This window comes from Abramis brama (assembly GCF_963993115.1).
Source record: "Abramis brama genome assembly, chromosome: 22".
Taxonomy (NCBI): domain Eukaryota; kingdom Metazoa; phylum Chordata; class Actinopteri; order Cypriniformes; family Leuciscidae; genus Abramis; species Abramis brama.
The window spans coordinates 28,120,688-28,145,158 of record NC_139984.1 but is presented as its reverse complement, the minus strand read 5'-3'; the positions used below and the strand labels follow the sequence as shown (position 1 = coordinate 28,145,158).

Genomic DNA, 24,471 nt, shown 5'->3' with positions numbered 1-24,471 from the left:
ATATCTTAGTAGGCAGCATAATATTACCACCTTTGTGTCAATGGTGTGCCTATGATGCGTTAAAGGTATTGTAGGTAGGATTTTTATAAAAAACTTCTTTTCCAAATTTGTTTAAACTTTATTTATATATCAAAACATAATGAAAATGTAAGTACTCTGAAAAAGAAAGTATAAAAATCGAGTGTCTGTAGACCTCTCACGACTGTTTTAAAGACAGCTCATTATTTCCATTCACTCCACCCCCTCCCTTCTGGGCTCCTTCCAAAGCCACGCCCCCAAAACACATGAACGCGCGACGCCGACCGCTGAGCTGAAGACGCATTATTTACCTGAGACGAGCGGAGAGGAAGGAGCGCAGTGCATGTAGTGACATCATGTCAGAATCACATGTAATAAAAAAAATCTAACTTTATCATTATGAAGATAAACAAATAAGATGTATTTTAGTACTCACTATCAAGCTAGCATATTGATATTGGTAAAGTTTAAAATATATATTTTTTGATTCGCTAACGAGCTAGTTATCTATAAGGCAAAGCTAAAAACAGGTTGCATGATACACGTTTTTCCATTACCATCATTTACACTGTGATGAAGATGAATTTCGTGTAAGATTCATAACATATATGGTGTTCTGCATGTAAGAGTTTCCATGATGAAAGCATTGTTGACTCTGATGAGGACTACACTCCAGAGACAAGTACCGCATCGTCAGCTCGAGGACAGGTCCGGGGTCGAGGGCGAAACAGAGGAGGTCGTGCAAGAGGCCGTGCAACTAGGGTCCGAGGATATTGACACGCGTTTTATTCAAAGACTTTTTGTTCATTACCTTTTCTAGTACTGTCTTCCTTTTTTGCCTTGTTTGCCTTCGCTAACTGCATATGCCGGTAATGTGAATTTTTGATTGCTCTTTCTCTGCCATTGTTTTGCTATTCCTAGGTTGCGCGCGCATATGGGCATATCCTGTGTGGCAAAAGGGTGGTTGCCATGGTTGCGAGAGAGTGACAGTCGCCCAAGCCAATCCTTTGTTTCGTCCCGAATGGAAATAATGAGCTGTGTTTAATACAGATTAAACGGTCTAGAGTCACTCGATTTTTATACTCTTTTTATCAGAGTACTTACATTTTAATTATGCATTGATATATATAAAAAGTTTAAACAAATTTGGAAAAAAAGTTTTTTATAACAATCCTACCTACACTACCTTTAAAACAAGGTCTAGCTAGGCAACATATATGGGCAGCATATGAAATGCAGAAAATCACAAAAATGCATTGCACAGAGGTAAATAAAATAATCAGTTTGACACTGTAATAAACATCAGCAAAATCATATCAGTTAAAGTCCCCCTGTGGTGAGAATCAAGCTTTTAATGTTGTTTATATGTGGTGTATGTTTAAGACAAACCATGTGTAAATTCATGACAACATCATTGAGTATTTTTTCTTTAGAAACTGCAGTGAACCAAAGACTACGGTGGCCGAGAGAGCTCAACGCGCTGCAACTGAAGAAAACACATGCAAATAGAAAAAACACCCGCAAATTAAGAAAACATCTTCATCAGATTCACAACACATGTGTGCTCCAAATACTCACAACACAACCAAATACAGAAACGCGCTGCAAAAGTTCACAACACAAACAAATACAGAAACGCGCTGCAAATAGGACAGAACACAACGGAAATGTTTCCGGGGAACCCAATAAGTGACGGACGGACGGCTGGGACGTGCTTATTGCTCGTGAGCTTTACCTATGCCCTACTCTCTTAAAAGGGCAGACGGCAGAGCCCTTGAATTGGGCACTTTGGAGGGAGCGGGGCACTTGTGTGCCATTATGTTGATGAAGGGAGCAACCAGAGAATGTCTAAGCAACGAAAGACAACGTAATTTCCTCATTATTTTCACCTGGGATGTTCCCATGACAACGCAGCGCCTGTCCATCAGCTGAATAGCTGTCTTACCAGAAATATAGTATTATTGCTGTTAACATAACTGTTGCAAATAAATATACATTTTATACAACAAAGTTTTTAAAATATGTGTTATATCTGTGTGTGAGTGTCTCAACTTTAAAACTTGCCGTCTCATATTTGGACCCTAGCTGCATTCCAACATTTCTTATGAAACTTATTTTAACATAACATGACAAAACGTGTACAGTGTAACTGATGTATAGATTAATGTCTTTCCCTCATGTTCTTTTTCTCTATCTTTATTTATTTATTTTAGTCTTAAGCTCATTGTTCTTTTTAGTATTCTTATGACATTGAACATATTGTAAATACATTTTGTATATTGTATACAAAGTTGTATGTCATAAACGTGTCATCTCTGTATGTTTTGCAACAAAAAAAAAATAATAATAAAAGTAGACAGCTGTAAGCACGTCCCAGCCGGGTCCGTCACTTATTGGGTTCCCCGGAAACATTTCCGTTGTGTTCTGTCCTATTTGCAGCGCGTTTCTGTATTTGTTTGTGTTGTGAACTTTTGCAGCGCGTTTCTGTATTTGGTTGTGTTGTGAGTATTTGGAGCACACATGTGTTGTGAAACTGATGAAGATGTTTTCTTAATTTGCAGGTGTTTTTCTATTTGCATGTGTTTTCTTCAGTTGCAGCGTGTTGAGCTCTCTCGGCCACCATAAAAGACAGCCTCAAAAACATAGTTTGAAACCACTGGTGATTCTGACGTCACAATCAGGTCAACGTGTGGATCTCTGAGCTGCTGTGAGTGAGTGGAGGCGTGGCTCATTTGCATATTCATAGAACCGCCTATACTAAATGAGGTAAGGGTGTAGACTTACATTCAAGATATTTTAAGGCATGAAGAATTTTTTTCAAGAAAAAAAATATAGACTGTAAAAAAAATATGGATGTAGTGTCCATGACGTCACCCGTAGGTTTCTGAAGAGCATTTTTGAAGTCCAAAGTGGGCGGAGCTGGCCGTCGCCATCTTGGTAGCGCGTCACCACGCGTCACTCCCAGATAACCGAAAATGGGCAAAGAGGCAGCAGACAAACGGCTAGCAGTGAAATCAGCGGCAATCCACCTGTCACTCAAGTGGCCACGCCCTTAATTATGCAGAACTTTAAGGCTTAATATAATTTTAACGGATTAGTTATGAAAACCCTCACAGTTGTTATGAAGGGCAAAATTAGCTGTATAGACCAAAACCACTTTTAGTACCAGACTGTAAACATTTTTTTTTCTGCTGTAAATTTGGGCATTTTTACATGTGGAGTCTATGGGATTGACTCTCTTTTGGAGCCTGTCTCTAGCAGCCAGTTGATGAATTGCAGATTAAGTAATTTACGTGTTGGATTCAAGAGAGAAACCGGAAGGTTGCCGCTTGGAAAAACACTTAAATGTCATTTTGGTGATCAAAGATGAGTAATAAGGGATACAATTATGGACTGCAGGGGGACTTTAAAAGAATAGATTTTTCTGAGAAGCACAAGCTCTGAAAGGTTTCCCGGAGTGTGCAAATGTCACCTGTGTGTTACTGTACCTGGAAAATGAGTTATCAAAGATGAGTGTGTAGACTCCTGGGTTGCGGACTTTGAGTTGTCCCTGTATGGTCTCTTTGTGCGAGTTACAGCGTGTGAGAGGAATCAGAACCTGAACCACAGGAACACAAAGATTTAGCACCGTAGCCTAGAGAGATCAGGCGCAGATCAATATCGGCCGATAACAGCTTTATACATTTTGATCGGTGGTCTCTATAGAGAATGTGAAGCTGACATCACGCTATGTTGAGTTCTGGGCAGTTGTCTTGTATAGACGCTATATTAGAAGGATCTAATATGCCTTTCTGCTTGTGAATTTAATGCAGTGTTTTGATTTTCTGTTGTGATAGTTAAAAATTATCATTCATTCTGTATTTGTATATATATAATAAAACAAAAACTAATAAATTACTAAAACTTAAAATTTAATTAAAATGAAAACTGAAAATATAAAAAATGAAAGCTAATTCACAATATTAATAAATAATATAACAGTATATAAATAATACTAAAATAACACAGACCGTAAGTTATCGAACAAAAAACAGCTAACTTCGTTCATGCTATTTAATCAGGCAATATTGTTCTCGCAGATTTAATATTGTAATATATATTATTATTTAACTTACAGAAAAACAATAAACATCTCAATCATGGTGAAATCATCAAGCATGCAGACATGAATTACAACTAAATCCAACTAAATAATAATAATAATAATAATAATAATAAAAACACCATAATAATTTTAATTAACTATTTAAAAACATAGCCATAAACAACTATATTTAACTAGTATAATAATAAAGACAATGCACAATGTCTTCTGAGAACACAAATTTTCGTCTTTTCCATTTAAAATGTCCTTCTTTTCCACAGAAGTAAGTCAGAGTAAATAATAACAATTATAATATTAGAATATTTCTTCTAATTTATTTGTTATTCCCCAACACTAAAAGTGAGGCAATATTTAGAGTTATGATCTGAGCTTTGATAAATCACACACAAAGACACCTATTACCAAATTATACCTGTAATGAGACTCTTTGCTCGTACAACAGCATTTTTTCATGAACTATTAGAGCATCTCACTGACTAGGCCATATTTCACAGCAAGCAACTTTAGTGATGGTGGATCTTTGCAAGCTGTTGAAGCGCATGTATGTGTGTGTTTGTTACCTTGGCCTGCTCAATAGGTGTGTCAAGTGTCTCTCTGTACACCACCGTGAAGGAGATGCTCTTTGGCTCGGAGGAGAAAACCCAGGTGATGATGGGCCCGTGGTCGCCCACGGTGATGGGAATGGCGCTATAGCAACTGGACTTAACAAAGAGCTCTCGGGAACCATCACCGAAATGAGAAATCTCATCTATATCCAGAGGCACAGAGGTACTAGAGAAAGACATGCACGGAATCAACAGTAATAATAATAATAGCGGAGCAGGATGAGTGTGTGTGTGTGTGTGTGTGTTTACTAACGTGAGTTCTCCTGACTTGAGGAGGGTGATTTCTGCATCCTGTAAAGTAGAGATCATCTCTTCCTGTTCATCAGGCGTCACATCACTTGATATGCTACTGTAAAAGACAATAATCACAATAAACCATAAATTGAGGGGACATTTTTTGAAGGTTTTTTTTAAGAATGTTCTGATCTTTAGATATGACTTACATCTATGGGATATTTTCACCCATTTTATTGTATAAATCATAATCATATCATCTGAAACAGTGATATTTAACTATGATTGATATACTATTATAGTTTTTGTTAATGTTTTGAATTAGATTTTATTTTTCTGTTTTCACTTAAGTTTTCAATTATTTTTTTTGTAATATTTATTTTTTCAAATGTTTCTATATAGTATTTAATCATTTTCATTCATTAGATTTAGTTATTTTAGTACTATTTTAGTGCTTTGACAGCTATCTGAAACAAAATATGTTTAAAGTTGTTTATATTTTATTTCAGTTAAATAATATTTCAAGCAACACAAATGTTTTTAATTAATGGTTTGGTTAACTATAATAACACTGGTCTGAAGCACAAATAGTGCGAAAATTTTCTTTGTTCAAATCTTTAACCCCAGTAGCTAAATTTGTGTACTAAAGCTAGAGGCTTATTTATTTAGACATTTTGTCGGCTTTTAAAATCAATCAAGCAATTGAGTTTCTTCTTTAGTCTAACCTGTCTAAAACTGCATAATGAAAAATTTAACTATCCTTGATTTTTTTTAAATAACAGTTCACTGTACAATAAAAACCTACAGTCACTTTCAGATCTCAAAACTTCCCAATACAAAAACTAAGCTGCAAAAATAATAATAAACAATAATAGTCTGGAACTTGTGCAATATAATTATACAGATGAATACATTTGAACACATTTACACTAAAGTTCAAAAGTTTGGGGTCACTTATGCTCACCAAGGCTGCATAAAAAATACTGTATAAGACAGTAATATTGTGAAATATTATTATAATTTATAATATGTTTTCTATTTTAATACTTTAATGAATTATTATTTATTCCTGTGATCAAAGCTGAATTTACTCCAGTCTTCAGTGTCACATGATCCTTCAGAAATCATTCTAATATGCTAATTTGATACTGATTATTATCAGTGTTGAAAACAGTTGTGTATGGCCTAATGAGATCACAAATATAATCTGGGGCCGAACTATGTAGGGCCTTGTATGCAAAAATAAGGATTTTAAAGGACAATTCCGGTGAAAAATGAACCTGGGGTAATTAACACATGGTTACCGAGTCGATTGTTCCCTGGGATGCGTTTTCATGAAAATCTAATGTAAAGAGTTTTATCTCTAAAAACAGATTGGCTTATAACGCTAGTATATGGGGCACAGAGTAAGTAAAAGTAAATCGCTAGTTAATGCCACTAACAAGGCTCAAAATAGCCTCACACTAACACGGTAGCATAATGAGGGTCCCTACATGCAAACCGAAGCATTGAGAACTTTGTAAGTGTACAGACAGTTTAATAAGAAGAGACTTTATAAAGACAGTACATTACGCGTTTACAGGCAGGCGTCATCTTGGAAAACGGCGTTCGTGACTCGATTAGTCGAGACTGTTTTCCAAGATGATGCCTGTAAACGCGTAATGTTCTGTCTTTATAAAGTCTCTTCTTATTAAACTGTCTGTACACTTGCAAAGTTCTCAATGCTTCGGTTTGCATGTAGGGACCCTAATTATGCTACCGTGTTAGTGTGAGGCTATTTTGAGCCTTGTTAGTGGCATTAACTAGCGATTTACTTTTACTTACTCTGTGCCCCATATACTAGCGTTATAAGCTAATCTGTTTTTAGAGATGAAACTCTTTACATTAGATTTTCATGAAAACGCATCCCAGGGAACAATCGACTCGGTAACCATGTGTTAATTACCCCTAGGTTCATTTTTCACTGGAATTGTCCTTTAAAGTCAACTCTAAATTGTATTGGTAGCCAATGCAATGAGGCAAGAACAGGGGAGATGTGATCCCTTTTCTTAGTTCTTGTTAGCAATCTGGCTGCTGAATTTTGAACCATTTGTAACCGAGACAGTGTAGTTTGAGGTAGGCCAACGTACAGAGAATTGCAGTAGTCCAATCGAGAGGAAATTATCGCATGAATCACACTTTCAAGGTCTTTACTAGATAAAAAAGTTTTTCACTTTTGCTATAGATCGTAGTTGAAAAAAGCTACTCTTTACAACTGCATTTACATACAACTGCATTTACATGCTTGTCAAATTGGAGAAGAGGGTCAAAATAGACTCCAAGATTTTTTGCATGATTGTGTAAGTTGTTACTTAAGGGACCTAACTGTGTTTTAATGGAGTTGTTGGTAGCAGCATCTTTATATAAATTGGTCACAATCTAACGCAGCATTGCAGAGACTGTTACTGAAGGACCCGAAAACCATTAAACCACCTGCAAGAACCATTAATTATTTAACATGCGAAAAAGATGTATACATTAAGCTCTTAAAAGCACAGCGGCAAAAGAAAAAAAGCGGATTAATGTGCATACATATTCCGATATGTTTGACGCAAAAAAAACAACTTTGATAGACATAAAATAAATGCTAAAAAAAATTTAATTAATAAATCACAAACAAAATGTTGTTCCATCAAAACTCTCTCCTTTCCTGGAGAGTGCGTTTGTAATTACGGAAACTCGCTCACCCACAGGAGGCTTTGGGGCTGCTAGTGAAATTATATGCCAGGCAGGTGCTCATCTCAGAGTGACAAATGTTAGAAAATGTGCCCAAGATGGAATGAAATGCATAAATTGACAGTCATCATCCCTTTCACAATCAATCTCCCGGCAGGGCTTCCTGTCTGTCTGTAACACTTATTTAGGGACGCATCACAGCACAATCTTCTAAACAGAGACCCGGTGATGCAGCCGGGACAATCTTGATAATTCTGCTACAAATTGGACCATTTGGAGTGTGGTTGTGAGTACATGGGAATGTTTTAGCGCATCCATTGTCTCTACTTCGTTTGTGCACACTTCCTATGAACAATTCTGATTCAGATTTCACTTCATGAATGTGGTTCCTCAATGATTCCTTTAATAATTGTGAAGTTAAAAGAATAAAAACTGTCTTGAAATGAAAACGTGCATCTAGCATCACCTCTCACTTTGCAATAAGTCTAAAAGCTAAAAGCTTCACATCTTTCTTGAGTAGCATTTACCACAAAAGTATGCTTTCACACAGACTTGTGTGTTGCATAAATGTATTTCTATTTACATTTACATTTATTCATTTGGCAGACAGCAGAAGGCAGAAGGACCATCACAAGCACTTTATTATAAGAGCCAACAATATTTGCAGGGTACCATGCCAGGTTTTTTTTACTATATTATAAAATGTAATTTATTCCTGTGATCAAAGCTGAATTTTTATCATAATTCCTCCAATCTTCAGTGTCACATGATCCTTAAGAAATCATTATAATATGCTGATTTGCAGCACAAGAAACATTTATTATTATCAATGCTGAATACTCTGATGAATAGAAAGCATTCATTTGAAATAGAAACCTTGTGTAACATTATAAATGTCTCTACTGTCACTTTTGACCAATTTAAAGCCTCCTTGGTGAATAAAAGTATGAATTCCTGGGGGAAAAAACTGACCCCAAACTTTTGAACGGTAGCGTATTTATAGGTGGTGTTGTCTTCAATTATTTGTGTGTGTTTGTGTGTTTACAATCTTACATGTCTCCAGTTTGCCCTCCTTCTCCTTCTTCCTGTGATCCAGTGGTGGTACGCGAGTCGCTGTCATAGACCCCGTTCACTTCCTCCTCCGTTATGATGTCAAACACCCCATCATCTGGCTTCTCACCAGGATCTGTAACTGCATGTCAGGACACAGGAAGTCATCAACTTTGACATCAACCCATAAGAAATGTAAAAAGTGAGTAGAAAGACAATTAGCATGAAGCAAAGTTCCTTAAAAACGGGCAGGACTTAAAAATAACAACACTAGATCCATCATATGTTAACAACTTAAACAGCTTAAAAGGGTGGTATAATGCCCTTTTCACAAGAAGTTAAATAAATCTCTGATGTCCCCAGAGTGTGTATGTGAAGTTTTAGCTCAAAATACCCCACAGATATTTTATATAGCATGTTAAAATTGTCACTTTTTGAGGGTGAGCAAAAACGCAGTTTTTGTCTGTCCCTTTAAATGCAAATGAGCTGCTGCTCCCGGCACAGAGGGCGGAGCTTCAACAGCTCGTGTCCTTTTACCTCACACAGACATGCACTGAAAATTTAAAAAACATTTAGCTTTTTATGTTCAAACCGGAGTCAGAAAGATGGAGAGACTCAAGAAGTGAAAACATGTAGACAACATTTCTGAATGGTTAGTTGGTGAATTTATGCAGCTTATGTGTAGTTATCTTCTAGTCATTGATTAGCATATTCTGTCATGATAATCTATAAATCGTGTTCAGGGGAGGGGTTTATGTAAATTTTAGGGTTGGTGATGTCACTAACCCGGGAGGAATGTCCTGTAGTCCCTACCAGCCGTTTGTTGTAGTCCTTAAAAAGTGATTTCTTTAAAAGCAAATATCTCCCTTTGCCTTGAACTTTGAGTGTTGTAACTTTGCAGATGTTGTTTATGCTCAAACAGCAACATTACACACTAACTAAAGATAGAAAAGTGAAATCATAATCAACCACCCCTTTAAGTAAAATTAAATGTAAAAACGAATAAATAAAATTACAGATTAAACTAAAAACAAATTAAAGCTAAACAGAACTATTTTAAAAAAATAACAAAAGAACACAACAAAATGACAAAAAAAAAACATAGAAATAAAAGCTAATTTAAAATATTAATAAGTAGTGTTGTAGTACCTTGAGTACTATTTAACTACTACCCTATATTACTAGTAACTACAGTACTATTTCAAGACCAGTCAAGACCTGCAGGGATACAACCTGGACTTGGTTTAGGTAATCTTGACTACAACACTATTGATAAGTACTATAATAGTATATAAATAATACTAAAATAACACTGTATAGATCTAAATTCTTCTTCTTTTTTTTTTTTTTCTTTTTTTTTTAAAGTATCGTTTCTGAATTGTTTGTAAGTTTGTAAGTTTCTTCATTATTCAAGTGTAAATTACTGATAATGCATTGATGGTAATGTCACATGGTATGTGTTACTTTTCTCAGCGAAGGCCAGAATGGACCAATCACAGTCTGTGATGACTCTATATAATTTGACTTGCGTGTCAGGAATCTTAATTTAAACAAATTGCAATTTTTTGTGTAAAAATATCTGCAATAGAATAAAAAATCCTGACATATGAGCATGCCTGATGAAGTATCTGGTTTTTGAGCCATCAAGCGCCCCCTTGAAGAAGATAATTTGTGTATGTCATAATGGAAACCTTTATAACAAGCAATATTTGCTATACAATCAATGATAGGACTGCCTGTGAAGACCAATTCATCAGTCAATTACAATGACACATGTTATACAAAGTGCTCTGTAACAAAATCCTGATCCTTTAGCATTCTACAATGGGCTTCTTGGCAATTCAGTTTATTCATAAAGACAATCTTCAGACACAAAAGATGAATGCCAGGCAAAACAATGTATTCAAGCACTTGAAGGTTCTCTCAATTCATAAATGCCACTGTATTCACATACTCAAAATGAAAAACGCTGACAACACCTTTCTTTTTTAGCCCTTATTTGGAGAGATTATAGGAAAGAAAAATGAACTTTGATGCATGCTAAGTAAGTTTTAGGGTGCTCTTAATGGAAAAAAGTTGCCAGAATTTAAAACTCGCTTTAAAAAATAACAACTCAAACCACCTGGGAAGTTCCTACATACAAGACAGACACTACGATATAATAAAGAATAAAATGGCCAATTTTACGCATATTATGCTTTTTTGCTATGAGGAGGCAGAAAGCTTTTTAGCACTAATGCAACACAATGAAGAGCAAAGGATGCAAATTCGGTGTGTTTTTCATACTCTCAAAGGGAATGATGTGAAATGCGAGATGATTGCACAAGTCTGGCCTCATGAATCAGCTAAAAAAGTAATGTTTTCTAGCTATTCTTCATGAACAAAATGCATACAAACTAAACTGCACGGTTAAAACAATTACAAGTTTAGCAATCAACTTATGAATACAATCATTCCAACATGACATGAAGGGTGTGTTTTCTGCTGTGTGTATCTGTACCTGTAACTCTTGGTGTGGGTATATAGGGTGGTGGTGGTGGTGGTGGTGATTGACCGGCAGCGTTTGTCTGGGGTGGTGGATGGTTTTCTGAAGAGCTGTTGAGTTCAGCCTTCGTAAATCTTTCCACCACGGCGCCGTGCTGCGTGTAGCACTCTCGACAGCAGCGCTCCTTCTTTGCGGTTTTTGTCATTACGTAATTGTTGCTGCAGTAGTAACAGAAGATATGGCCACACAACCTGCCAGGAAACACAGAATAACCATAAGTCCCAATATTCGGCACAACCAAACCAAACAAAGCACCATACATAAAGTTCTTTATATTGAGTCTGAAATACTTCAGTGTATTCACATTCGGTTCTCTTGGTTCTTTTTCTTCAAAAAAAGAAATTGATACATTTAGTCCTGATTTGCTTTTGATTTCTAAGACAAAGCCTAAATATACAAAATAAAAAAACAGCTATTATGACATATATTTAAAACAATGTTGTGTGCTGGGATAAATGCACTCACTGTATGTGAGTACATATGATGGTATATGATGGATTTGAAAACTCGTGAATAAAAATTTCCTACACCTGTACTGAACTGTAATGGGCAATGTAGCTCCTATGATAAGAAAAAACAGGTTTGCTTGAGCATTCTGTCCTTTTTAGGGTCACATCCCATAACATCACATCCTGTTTTTGGTTCGTTTAGATGTCTTTGGTCCATGTAGCATTCATATTTCAGTCGAACCACACCAGAGTTCGTTTGGAAGCGGACAAAGACCCATCTTTTTTCCGCTCTCGGTCCACTTGTTTGGTTCACACCAGGGTTCAGATGGCAGCGTTCACACTTATTCAAATGAACCACACTAACAGAGCAATAGCACCAGGGTTCGCTTTAATCGAACCAAACCTGACAAGGGTGAACACTGAATCATTGACAAGGGTAGTGACTAATTCATTCAGGCACCAAACATGTTTTGTTGAGTTTGTTGCAAAAAAACTGTTGTCAGATAATTCAACAGGTCTTAAAATATCATAAAAAAGTAATATAATCATAAGTCCTGAAAACAGAGCACTATTTAATGTACCCAAATAATTGCTATAAAAACTCAGTATGTGTCTAAAAGTCTTGAGGGGAGGACTGACTAAAACCAAATTGTGCCAGTGACAGTTGTTTATTTGCAAGCGTTATTAGTCCAGTCATTTTATGAAAAAAGGTTGAACAAATTGCAACAGAAGAAAACTCAACTGATTTTGTATCCTCAATATGTCCTGAGTAAGGAAAAAAAAGTCCAGAAGAATCCCATTAGGGGAAAGTTTAGAAAAAGACCCAAATATAGCCTATTCATACGCCTATTCATTATTTTTCTCACATGAATAGGGTAAAATTTTAACCTTTAGATATCACCATGAAAATTACTGAATTGATTACTTACATCAAGACAAACAAAAAATGTATTACAAGTTTTTTGAAGTTGCTTGTTAACATGGACAAACGGTGCATAATCTAATTACTTATGTGATAATTTGCATAAATACCACAACAGATCTAAACATTGGGTTTAGCCCGGACCCATCTCATAAAAATGAATAAAGGCTGGTTTCTAAAGTACTTCTTCCTGTCTCTATGTATTAATGCTCATGGGTAGCCTAAATGGGTTCCATTCAGACCTTAACATTAAGTATTTTACTGTTATGTGTCAACAAGATTCAACAAGACATTTTCACCTGGCTAGACCCAATGATTAGATCTGTTGTGGTATTTATGCAAATTAGCACATGCGTCATTAGATTATGCACCGTTTGTCCATGTTAACTAACAATTTAAAAAAACTTGTAATACATTTTTGTTTGTCTTGATGCAAGTAATCAACTCTAATCTAAAGGTTACAATTTTTACCCTATTCACGTAAGAAAAAGAATGAATAGGCATATGAATAGGCTATATTTGGTTCTTTTTCGAAACTTTCCCCTAATGGGATTCTTCTGGGCTTTTTTTTCCCTTACTCAGGACATATTGAGGATACAAAATCAGTTGAGTTTGCTTCTGTTGCAATGTTTTTCAAGGTTGACCCCCATTTTGGCTTAAAATGACTGGACTATATCTGAATTGTTTCAGCCAGATTTACAAAAGTACTTATGCAGATCAGGAAACAAGGCAAACAGTCGAAAAATGTGTTGTGTTGGCTGAGAAAAGAATGACAATGTGCCCAGGGCTAAACCTGCGCATACAGATGAAACAAAAAATTAGTTGAACACTTAAATCTCACTTAAATAATTTTTTTTGAATATATTTGCATTATTTTACAATATATTTAAATCAATATTAATGTGTATAGAGCTTTTCACAGCACATATAGTTCCAAATGATGTGAAGAGAAGAAATAATAGCACTTTTCCAGTTTTTACTAACGTGGCGGGGCTGCTTTTTCTTTTAGAGCCTTTCTTCAACAAATGTGTACAATACTTTAAAGGTGCAGTAAGCAATTTCTGACAAACACTATTGAAAATCAACACCAAATCAAACAAATTGTGAATATTTGCTAATGTCTGTTCTGTGTGTGTGCTGAAAAAAAAAAAAAGTGTTTGTATGTAGTCCTGGACCGATCAGACCGAGCACCACAACAATCTTGAAGCCAATCAGCAGTAGGGGGCGTGTCCTCTTATGATGGGGGAGGAGAGAGAGTGAGCAAGCCGGACATTTGTAGAAAGATTGTAGAAAGAGAGATGGCTGAGATATTACCAAAGAGGAAAAGTTCTGAGGAATATTATTGGACGAAGAAGAGTTACAATCAGGCAAGAGCTAGGACCCGCGTTAATACTGGAAAAGCTTTTCAGCACTGGAGAGACGTTAGAGATGCCAAGGTTGCTTTGTTTCTGCTCGATACGTAAGTAACATTGGTTTCACAGAAAAAAGATATGCTATTGTTGTAATTTTAGCTATAGTAACATGACAGTTTTGAGTGTTATTGTTTGCCTGCAGCTGGTGTGCTCGCGACTAACATCGAAGTCTTGCTTGTTTGTTCATTTGCATTATTATTGTGCTTGCCCGTCAGCTATGATAAAGACACATGCATTTCCACGCTTTATAAGCTTAGAATGTTTAACGCCAGCTGTTAGTCATTGCCTGTGTTGCATAGCAAGTTCATTATTTTGGGGGCAGAGCAATAAAGGGAGCCGTGTGTTTGTTTGGGTGTTGATTTCAAATATCAAGAGTGTTTCTCAGAAAACGCTTACCTCACATTGAAATTACCGTATCTTCTTATTATAAGTTATTTATATATATATATATAATTAATAGTAACCTAAATTACTTAGCTTTTTAAAATTCATAAATCAATTTTCTGCTGTTCTTTTGCATTTCACTCCACCTCTACCTTGAGATCAGAGCAGGTGTTCGCTAGATTGCCCACCTGCAGTGATGCCGTCGCAGCCACCACGTGAACTGGCCCTGGCAGCCCAGGCAGTGTGTAGCCTCTTTATCCACCAGCCACCACTTCTCCTCCGCTCTCAGCTTCTGCTCGAACTCAAGAGCATCCGATTTCTGCCACAGAGCATCCTTATCCCTAAAAAACAGAGATGAGGAGATGAGAATTGAAGGAAGACTCCAAGGTTCTCTTGTGTCTCTTGGTGTCCTTAACGTCTAAAAGCGCTTTTCATGGTCAGCCATTTCATTTCCATTTCACGTCGAGAGGAAACTTTTATCACATCTGCAGCTGTTTGATTATATCATTTTATCCACACCAAACTGCAGATTTTATCAAACAGGTGTTTATGCACATCCAGAATATCTTTGTGGCAGCAGCACCCTTATATCTTTTTGCTCAGCATTCTGGCTCAGTAGATATTTGAGCTTTAATTTTGTTTTGCTTAGAGAATTACTGGTACCTTACAAACCATAAGAATATAATAATCTACAAAGGGACTGAATTAAACAGAGATATACAGCAACAGCAATCTGAAAGGCAGGTGAGAACAAGCTCTTGATCTGCTTTTATGTGTGCTTCTTTGATATAAAAACATTTCACGCTCCCATTATCAGTTTTCTTGACATTTCATTGAGAATTCGAGTAGCTTCATCTGTTAAAATCCTTTTTTTTTTTTTTTTTTTTACTTTCTCTTTCTATCCCCTGGTGTGTGTATGTATATATATATATATATATATATATATATATATATATATATATATATATATATACAGTCGTGGTCAAAATTGATGGCACCCCTGATAAATATGATAAAAAATGGCTGTAAAAAATAAATCTGCATTGTTTATCCTTTTGATCTTTCATTCAAAAAATTCACAAAAATCTAACCTTTCATTGAAGTAAAATAATTGAAAGTGGGGGGTAAATCACATTATGAAATAAATGTTTTTCTCCAAAACACGCTGGCCATAATTGTTGGCACCCCTAGAATTTTTTATGAGAAAAATATATATATATATATATACATTTCTGTAAAGCTGCTTTGAAACGATATGTACTGTGAAAAGTGCTTTACAAATAAATGTGAATTGAATTGAGTATATATATATATTATTATTCATTTAATATGCTTTATAATTTAAAACAGAGAACATTTATTATTATATATTAATTATTATTATAAGAATGAGCAAAGCAGGTAAAGGCCTATTGACAACAAAAGAAAGCAGACAAAGCTAAATTAATTTCCGACCAAAAGCGTCCAATAATTTTCACTACAAGAATTTTGAAACAACAACAAAAAACTAAAATATTCCAATTATTTTCAAATATATAAAAAAACTATTTACAACTATTTAAAGGATTTTCAAAATGACAAAGTAAAATGAATCATCCAAAACTATTTACACAAAGATTGAAATTAATCATTCTGAGTGTGAGATAGTCCACAAGAATGCACTGAATCTTTTATCAGGAAAAATGTGTGTTTGATGGGCAAAAAGCCTTACATGTTAGAAAAACTTAACCTTAAAACCTAACCCTGACCTATAACAATGAAAACAAATTGACTTATTATTAACAACGAAATAACCCAGATTTTAGGTTAGGAAAGAGATGCTAACCCTGAAGTTCTAGGCGATATACAGACCTAATAAGTTCAATGAGCCGTTCCTCCAGGTTTACTTTGGTTTGGCTCAGATCCTCCAGCTCAGCAGACATCTGGAGATGCTGGTTCTGAGTCTCTGTCAACACCTGATCCAGTTTCTGCTTCAATTCTTCCCTCTCCTTCTGTACGTCACTAAGAGCCTCTTTGGTGCTAAGGCAGTCAGAAAAAGCAAAAAGAATTTAATAATATTGCATACAAATATAACCTAAACAATAATTACTAAAACCGAATCTCTTCAAGGGTCCAAGAAATCCTTAACATGAGGATCCATTTGGAAATCCATTAGTGATGGCTTTTATTCATGCAGATCCATTATCTGTGCTGCATTAACCCTTGTATAATGCTTTTGAATGCGCTCACCTTGATACACTTCCTTGCAGTTGTTGCGTCTCACACTCTCTCTCACGTATCAGAGTCTCACAATCAGTGATGTAAGAATCCTTCTCCTCAATCAGACGAGAGTATTCTATCTTCACTCCCTAAATATAAACACACAAACAAACAGCCAAATGCATGAATGCAATCTGGACACACAAACATTCACATACATTGACAATGTTCTGTACAGTTATTTTGTCTCATTTTGTTTTATTTTATCTTGATTTTCATCTTATCCAAGGAACAAAAAAAGTGCTGATTTGATTACCTCGTACTGTAATATTGAAACAACAGCATTTAATCCTTTAGCATTAACAAAAACGTACAATAACTAACCCTAACTATCTTTTTGGACATGTACGATGGCAACACTTACAAAAAACATACTATGGTACTATCATGGTTGTTTAGACATAGTAGTACCACAGTATTACCACAGTATTTTCGACATGTACCATGGCAGTATTATGGTATTTCACTTCCATGTTCTACAAGTACCACAGTATTACAATCTGATATCACTATTATACTATGGTACTGCCAAAGGAATGCCATGTTTTGTTGTATTCTTTAAAGTATATTGAGTACCATGTAAATACCATGGTGCATGAATATGGCATAATTCAACACCATGGTATAACCATCAAATACCGTCACTGTACCATTGTACTGCCACAATACCATTTTCCAAGGGTAATTGTAAATATATATTTTAACTCAATAGCTATGCAAAAAAGAGAGAAAAAACAACAACAGCATAGGTTTTATTGTTGCAAAAAGCTGAACAATTTTAAGAATATTATTATAGAAGATAATTACAGTGGCACTTGTACTCTAATTGACAAATATCTGCTAGAAACCTTATGCACTGTTCCTAATTATAGACTTAATGAGAAGCAAATTATTCATCACTGTCTGGCAATTAGCCCCAATCTCTTGTCGTCTATTTCACCGTCTCGCACAGTGGGTCTCCAATGAACAAGAAAAAAAGGAGCAGTAAGAGATCAGACATTCATCACCTACTAATGTCAGTGTTATCAGCCAACAGAGATGAATAATAATGATTCACATGCTGGTATGCAAAAAGTATCTGATGATCATGAAGATCATTAAAATGAAAGTATTAGTCAGTCCTCACTCAGAGTCACACCTGGCTCAAAACATTTACATACCTCTGACTCTGATAATTTGGCCTCCAGCTCAGATGTCTTCTTCAACTCCAAGTCTAGCTGAGTTTTCAAACCCTCGATCTCTTCATTAAGACTCTAGTTTGAAAAGTAATAATTATATAAATAAATAATACATAAAGTACTAGAAAATATTAAAAATGATTTGAATACTAAAATATAATTTTACATAAAATGTGCTTGGATTTATGTCAATCACTAAGTAAATCAAATAAAACCACTAAAGTGGCATTCAAAGAAAATGCATTCATGTCATGTCAGAATTACTGTAATTACGGGTTTCTGACTTGCAGTGCGAGTTCACACTGCTCAGCTTAAATTATTTTTCTCACTTAACTGCTGTGACATGTAAAAACAACCAAAAAGGCTGCAAGAGGTACATGTATATGTACGGAACATGCTTTTATTGATATTCCTTTTCTAATTTTACTATTAGTAATTAACAATACTGTAAAAACTAATAAATAACAACAAAAAACACTGCATTTATAAAATGCACATCAACAGCAAAGTGCAATACATTTGATACATTTTGGCATTACGAGATTTGCCACAGAAACAAATTATTTCAGAGAGCTGTCATCTTGTAATTGCTATAATTTTCCAATGACATGAACTGGATTTAAAGTGATAATGAAGATTCTGGGATAATTTTACCTTTATCTGGTTCTTGAAAGTCATGCTCTCCGTGCTCATCTGAAATTTCCCCGCAGCGATCTCTTCTCGCGCAGCGTCCCGCTCGCCCTCTGTCTTGTCCAGCAGATCTTTTAGTTCCAGCACAGTTTCTGAAAGCTTCTCCGTCTGCTGGAGCTCTTCACATAGACTAGAGTTTTCTTGGTGAAGAGCCACCAGGCTGGCATTGAGCCGCTCAGTTTCCTTCACTCCTTGCTGTTGCAGTTCTTGTATCCGAGCTGCTTCGGCAGCCCATCGTTCCCGGGCCTCTTCCCGCTCTGCGGTGAGTTGGCAAATTGTTATTCCCAGCTCCGCCATTTCTGTGTTGACTCGGTGGAGACACTCTCTGGTCTCAGCATTCTCCAGGACCAGCCGTTCATTCTGGGACTTGAGCTCTGCCAGCTCCTCTTGGGCTGAAGCAATCTCAGCAGTTGTTTTCTGATGTGCAGATGTCTCCTGGTTCAGTTGCGACGTTAAGGCTTCAACACGTTCACTAGACTGCAGGAGCTCATTCACATGCAGTCGATTCTGCTCCTCCGCCTGCTTCTTCAATTGCTCAGTCAAGATCCGCAGTTCTGCACAGGAAGCCTCAGTGACATCCAGCTTTGCTTGAGTCTTGTCCTTCTCTTCTATAGCACTGTGAAGTTTAGCCCTTAATTCGAGCACTTCCTCTTGAAGCCTAGAAACTTCTTTCACACTTAATCCCATCTGATCTTCCAGGAGAGTCACTTTTAAAGCAATCTCTTGGGTTTCTTTAGCCTGACATGCGCTCTGCTCAAGTTGGACCTTCTCTGCAACCTTTCTCTTGGCCTCAAGACTATTAATCATCTCTGTTTGTTTAACGAAAGCTCTTTCTGCCTTTGTCTTCTCCATTTCCAAATCCCTCTCCCGACCTTCAAGTTCTTCCACCCTTCCCTGGAGCTCCTCACAGAGCTTCTCCCGGTCCTCCAGTTTGGAATCCTTATCTTTAAGCTGAGCGGTCAGGTTTGCCTCATTGCATTTCGCAGCTCCAAGACTCTTCTCAAGTTCAGCAATCTGGCTGTTGATGTTGCGTATCTCCTCCTGCATAGCTGTGAGGGCCGCTTTAAGAGTGACCTGAACCTCCATGAGGTCCTTGTTCTCCAGCTCCCGTTGGCGAACTGAACTCTTGGATTCCTCCAACTGCATGTTGGCCTTATGCAGCCTCTCATCCAGACTCCTGTTCTCCTCTCTCATTCGCTGCTCTCGTTCATCCACTGTCACTTTCCCGTCATCAATTTGCGCTCGCAACTGCTTCTCTGAGGCCCTCAATCCGGCCAGCTCACTCTCCAGGGAGGATTTGTTTTTAAGCAACTCCTTCTTTGTGTCCTCAGTCTTGTTCATCATCTGGAGGAGCTCACTGTTTTGCTCCATAAGCATGGCACAGCTATCTTTGTATTCATCAATCTTCTTGGCCTGCACTTTGGTGCTGTTCTCCAGTTCAGATACGGTTACCATCAGATTCTGTTTCTCCCTGTTAAGCTTTTCTGATTCCTTCTCCAGAAACTGGACTGTCTTGGTACTGGAGAGAAGATCAGATTCTTTAGCCTTTAGCTTTGTCCGCAATCCTCGCAGATGCCCTTCCAGACCACTCATCTTCTTCTCAAGCTCTTCTTTATCCTCTTGCATTCCCTTCCTCTCCACCTTCGCCTGTTTTTCCATAGTTTCCAGAGAGTTCTGGAGATCTAGCAGTTGCCTCTGAAGGTTGCTGGTCTCTTTATCTCGCACTGCAAGAGCCCCTTGGAGTTTGTCCATGATATTACGGTGCTCTTCTGCTCTGGTTTGTAGTTGTTTACCCTTCTCCATCCAAGCAGCCATTTTCACCTCAGCCTCTTTGAGTGCCTCATCCTTCATTCGGACTTTCTCAGCTAGTTGTTCAGCCTGCCTTCTCCTCTCTTCTCCTTCTGCAAGAGCATCTATTCTCCCCTTCTCAGCATCTTTCAATTCATTTAACAACTCGTGAATCTTCTGGGCAGAGTTGAAGTCACTGGTCGCTTTCTGGCCTTTCTCATCCAATACTCCATCTAGCCTTGCCATCAAATCCTCATTTTTACGCTCTGCTGCTGCCAACATGTCCTGGAGGTCCTTGTGGGAGGCCTCTCGGTTGATCTCACGTCTCCTCAAGACCTCCAGCTCATGGGATAGGGCTCGTTCGCTCTCAGCTAGCATCTCCAGGTTCTGCTGGAGCTCCTGATGGTTACCTTGGGCAGCTAAAGAGACATCCAGCTGCCTTTGAAGCTCTACCACAACCCCACGAAGTTCACCCGCCTCGGCGCCTAACCGCTGCACCTGGTCGAGGAACTCTCTTTGCTTTAATTCAGACTGGTCCAGCTCCAGGCGGAGATCGTCTATAGCACTGATGGAAGAATCATTCAGTCCACTGGAGTTTAGCACAGACATGTCTGGACTCCCAGGGAACTCGTGTGCCTGCTGTAAGGTTTGTGAGAAAGACAGAAAATAAACTCAGAGAGGAGATACACATAATCAGTAAGATAAAGAGAGATTGCTTCAAGTTGAATAGATCTGAGAAAGTTGAAACTGAGTAGATTTGAGACATTTTTAGACAAACAATGCCATCTACTGGATATAAAACAGTGGTGTGAATGATACATGAAATATAATAAATATGTAATACATGTAATATACTTAATTTTAATAAATATTTGTAAATGGTTACACTTTATTTTAAGGTATCATTGTTACAGTTTAATTATAAATTTAAATACTGAGTAATATTAATTAACAACATGTACTTACTATTAGGGTTTGGTTGAGGGTTAGTTGCATGTAATTATGCATAATTTACTGTTTTACTATGGTAAATACATGTAACATGTAACAATGACACTGTAAAATAAAGTGTTATCTTTGAAATTATAATAGTAATAATAAGTATAAATATTAATTAATTACTAATATAAATAATACTTGTAATTAATACAATTAATATATTTGTTTAATGCATGAATTTGAACTTTTATTTTACTTAAAGCTACAGGGACATACTATTGATGTGCTGGTACCTGTGAGTATGTGCTGGCCAGACTGTTGATGCTGGAACTACGACTCGGTGGTTTCCACATGTGACTGGGAGAGCTAGTCATTCCCAGTGTCCTCCTGTGACACATTTTTTAGTCAACTTTAAATGAACTAAAATGAACATCAATCAGATTATTAAAACACATTCACACACATACTATTTCCAGTCATGGCAAATGGACAGTAACAGTAGCATTATATGTTTGCCAGTGTGTTTGTGTTAGTCTACTGTTGATATTATATTTATATAATAAATTGCAAAATTACAGCGTGCTCTTACCTTGCAAAAGTGGGCCATTCTGAATCAAGGTCATGACCCCTGGATGCCACATCAAATTGAACATCATTGAGCTCATAGAGGTAATTAATTATGTCCACACTGAGATGGGGTTTGAGAAATGGACTCCGGGAATTATACCAGTCACTGCAGAAAAACACCATTTTAAAAAAGGCTTTCATGTCCAACTCAAGTCTAACATACTAAATGGCATGAGCAATAAGAATTATGGTATTCCAAATCATATTACATTGGAAATAGAAAGATGCTTGGATGGTTCACTATTCAAAGTAGATTTCAGAATGCACATTCCTGTATGTACAGTGAGGAAAATAAGTATTTGAACACCCTGCTATTTTGCAAGTTCTCCCACTTGGAAATCATGGAGGGGTCTGAAATTGTCATCGTAGGTGCATGTCCACTGTGAGAGACATAATCGGAAAAAAAAATCCGGAAATCACAATATATGATTTTTTAACTATTTATTTGTATGATACAGCTGCAAATAAGTATTTGAACACCTGTCTATCAGCTAGAATTCTGACCCTCAAAGACCTGTTAGTCTGCCTTTAAAATGTCCACCTCCACTCCATTTATTATCCTAAATTAGATGCACCTGTTTGAGGTCGTTAGCTGCATAAAGACACCTGTCCACCCCATACAATCAGTAAGAATCCAACTACTAACATGGCCAAGACCAAAGAGCTGTCCAAAGACACTAGAGACAAAATTGTACACCTCCACAAGGCTGGAAAGGGCTACGGGGAAATTGCCAAGCAGCTTGGTGAAAAAAGGTCCACTGTTGGAGCAATCATTAGAAAATGGAAGAAGCTAAACATGACTGTCAATCTCCCTCGGACTGGGGCTCCATGCAAGATCTCACCTCGTGGGGTCTCAATGATCCTAAGAAAGGTGAGAAATCAGCCCAGAACTACACGGGAGGAGCTGGTCAATGACCTGAAAAGAGCTGGGACCACCGTTTCCAAGGTTACTGTTGGTAATACACTAAGACGTCATGGTTTGAAATCATGCATGGCACGGAAGGTTCCCCTGCTTAAACCAGCACATGTCAAGGCCCGTCTTAAGTTTGCCAATGACCATTTGGATGATCCAGAGGAGTCATGGGAGAAAGTCATGTGGTCAGATGAGACCAAAATAGAACTTTTTGGTCATAATTCCACTAAACGTGTTTGGAGGAAGAAGAATGATGAGTACCATCCCAAGAACACCATCCCTACTGTGAAGCATGGGGGTGGTAGCATCATGCTTTGGGGGTGTTTTTCTGCACATGGGACAGGGCGACTGCACTGTATTAAGGAGAGGATGTTTTTTCCTCACTGTATTTATAGCTATTACCCACAACAACCTCTTGCACAACAGATGCATAATAGATTATGACAGTTCTCAGTTTACTTTTTGCTAAATCTTAGTACCTGACGTGCAAATGCAAACAAATAAGTGTACAAATAACGTCAAAGTGTCTGTTTGAAAAATGAAAAAATTTGTTTAAAAAATTAACGTTGTCATATAAAGTATGCCTAATAAAGTATGTATCACCAGCATAGTACATACTTTTAAGTGCAAAGTAGACACATTTGAACAGGAATGCAGCCTTAATCATAGATCCTCAAGGAGGAATGCATTGGAAATAAGTCTGTCACAATATCTTACAGGTTTAGTGCAAACTTTTAAGCTAGCAAAAATTACATTGTACTGGCCATATTAATTCAGTCAGGCCATGGGCTATCGTGCCATTTGCTTATCACAAATGCTGCATAGTCTGAAAATGAATCAATCTGTACTAGAAATAAGGAAGCTCACATAAGCAGGCATACACATGTACAGAACACACCCAATAACCCAGAGAAACTGTAATATTGTTTCTTAAAACAGGGAAGCTAATTTTAAGAAGTAAAACTATGTGGGAAGCATTTTCAGTATTGTTTCTACTGAATTAATCTGTGTGATGTAAATGTTACTTGTAACTAGAACAAGCGGAAATTAGTTTTTGCCTTTTTTGGTTTAGATTGTGAACCTGCCATATTTAACTATTCATACCTCTACACTGAAGCCACAACAAATTTTTCCATAATCACTAAAATTCAGCATGAAAACTCAATTTTAGCATACACATGTTTGATATGGGCAGCTGAATTCTGGACAATTAAGGCCATTTGGTTATATTTTTAAACTTCCATACAAAATATAAATTTTCAAATGACCATTTTAATGAATTACAAAGTAACAGATTTAATTTACTATACATTGAATTAATTACTATATATTAACAATGTGCATAAACATTTAAGTATTTTTATTTATTACATGCTTATGTATGTCATTAGTTTATAATGTTTGTATTATTAAGATTGCTTTTACTATTTTAAGCAATCTGATGTACTTTTAATGTCGCAGTATAAAATAAAGGCTATTATTAATTATTAGTTTATTATTTATTATTTATTATTATTATTATTATTAATATGAAAAAAATAAACTTGATAAAATAAAATAATCTGTAAAATAAACAGATTTATTCTTTTAAGAAGACTGCAACTTCTTAATTCTGTAATCCTATTATATAATATTTTA

General features: G+C 36.6%; 1 protein-coding gene across 2 annotated transcripts in view; it reads right to left on the bottom strand.

Moving 5' to 3' along the window:
- fyco1a (FYVE and coiled-coil domain autophagy adaptor 1a) overlaps positions 1-24,471 on the bottom strand; it is a 40,764-nt gene that overhangs the window by 2,011 nt on the left and 14,282 nt on the right. For both annotated transcript variants that reach the window (XM_084099078.1, XM_084099079.1), the window contains exons 6-17: positions 21,883-22,026; positions 21,587-21,680; positions 18,531-20,993; positions 17,859-17,951; positions 16,669-16,787; positions 16,291-16,458; positions 14,628-14,780; positions 11,228-11,463; positions 8,731-8,869; positions 4,982-5,077; positions 4,684-4,894; positions 3,507-3,616 (exon numbers count right to left, since the gene is read on the bottom strand). In XM_084099078.1, the coding sequence (XP_083955204.1) occupies positions 3,507-3,616; positions 4,684-4,894; positions 4,982-5,077; positions 8,731-8,869; positions 11,228-11,463; positions 14,628-14,780; positions 16,291-16,458; positions 16,669-16,787; positions 17,859-17,951; positions 18,531-20,993; positions 21,587-21,680; positions 21,883-22,026 (4,026 nt within the window). The remainder of the gene's footprint in view (positions 1-3,506; positions 3,617-4,683; positions 4,895-4,981; positions 5,078-8,730; positions 8,870-11,227; positions 11,464-14,627; positions 14,781-16,290; positions 16,459-16,668; positions 16,788-17,858; positions 17,952-18,530; positions 20,994-21,586; positions 21,681-21,882; positions 22,027-24,471) is intronic.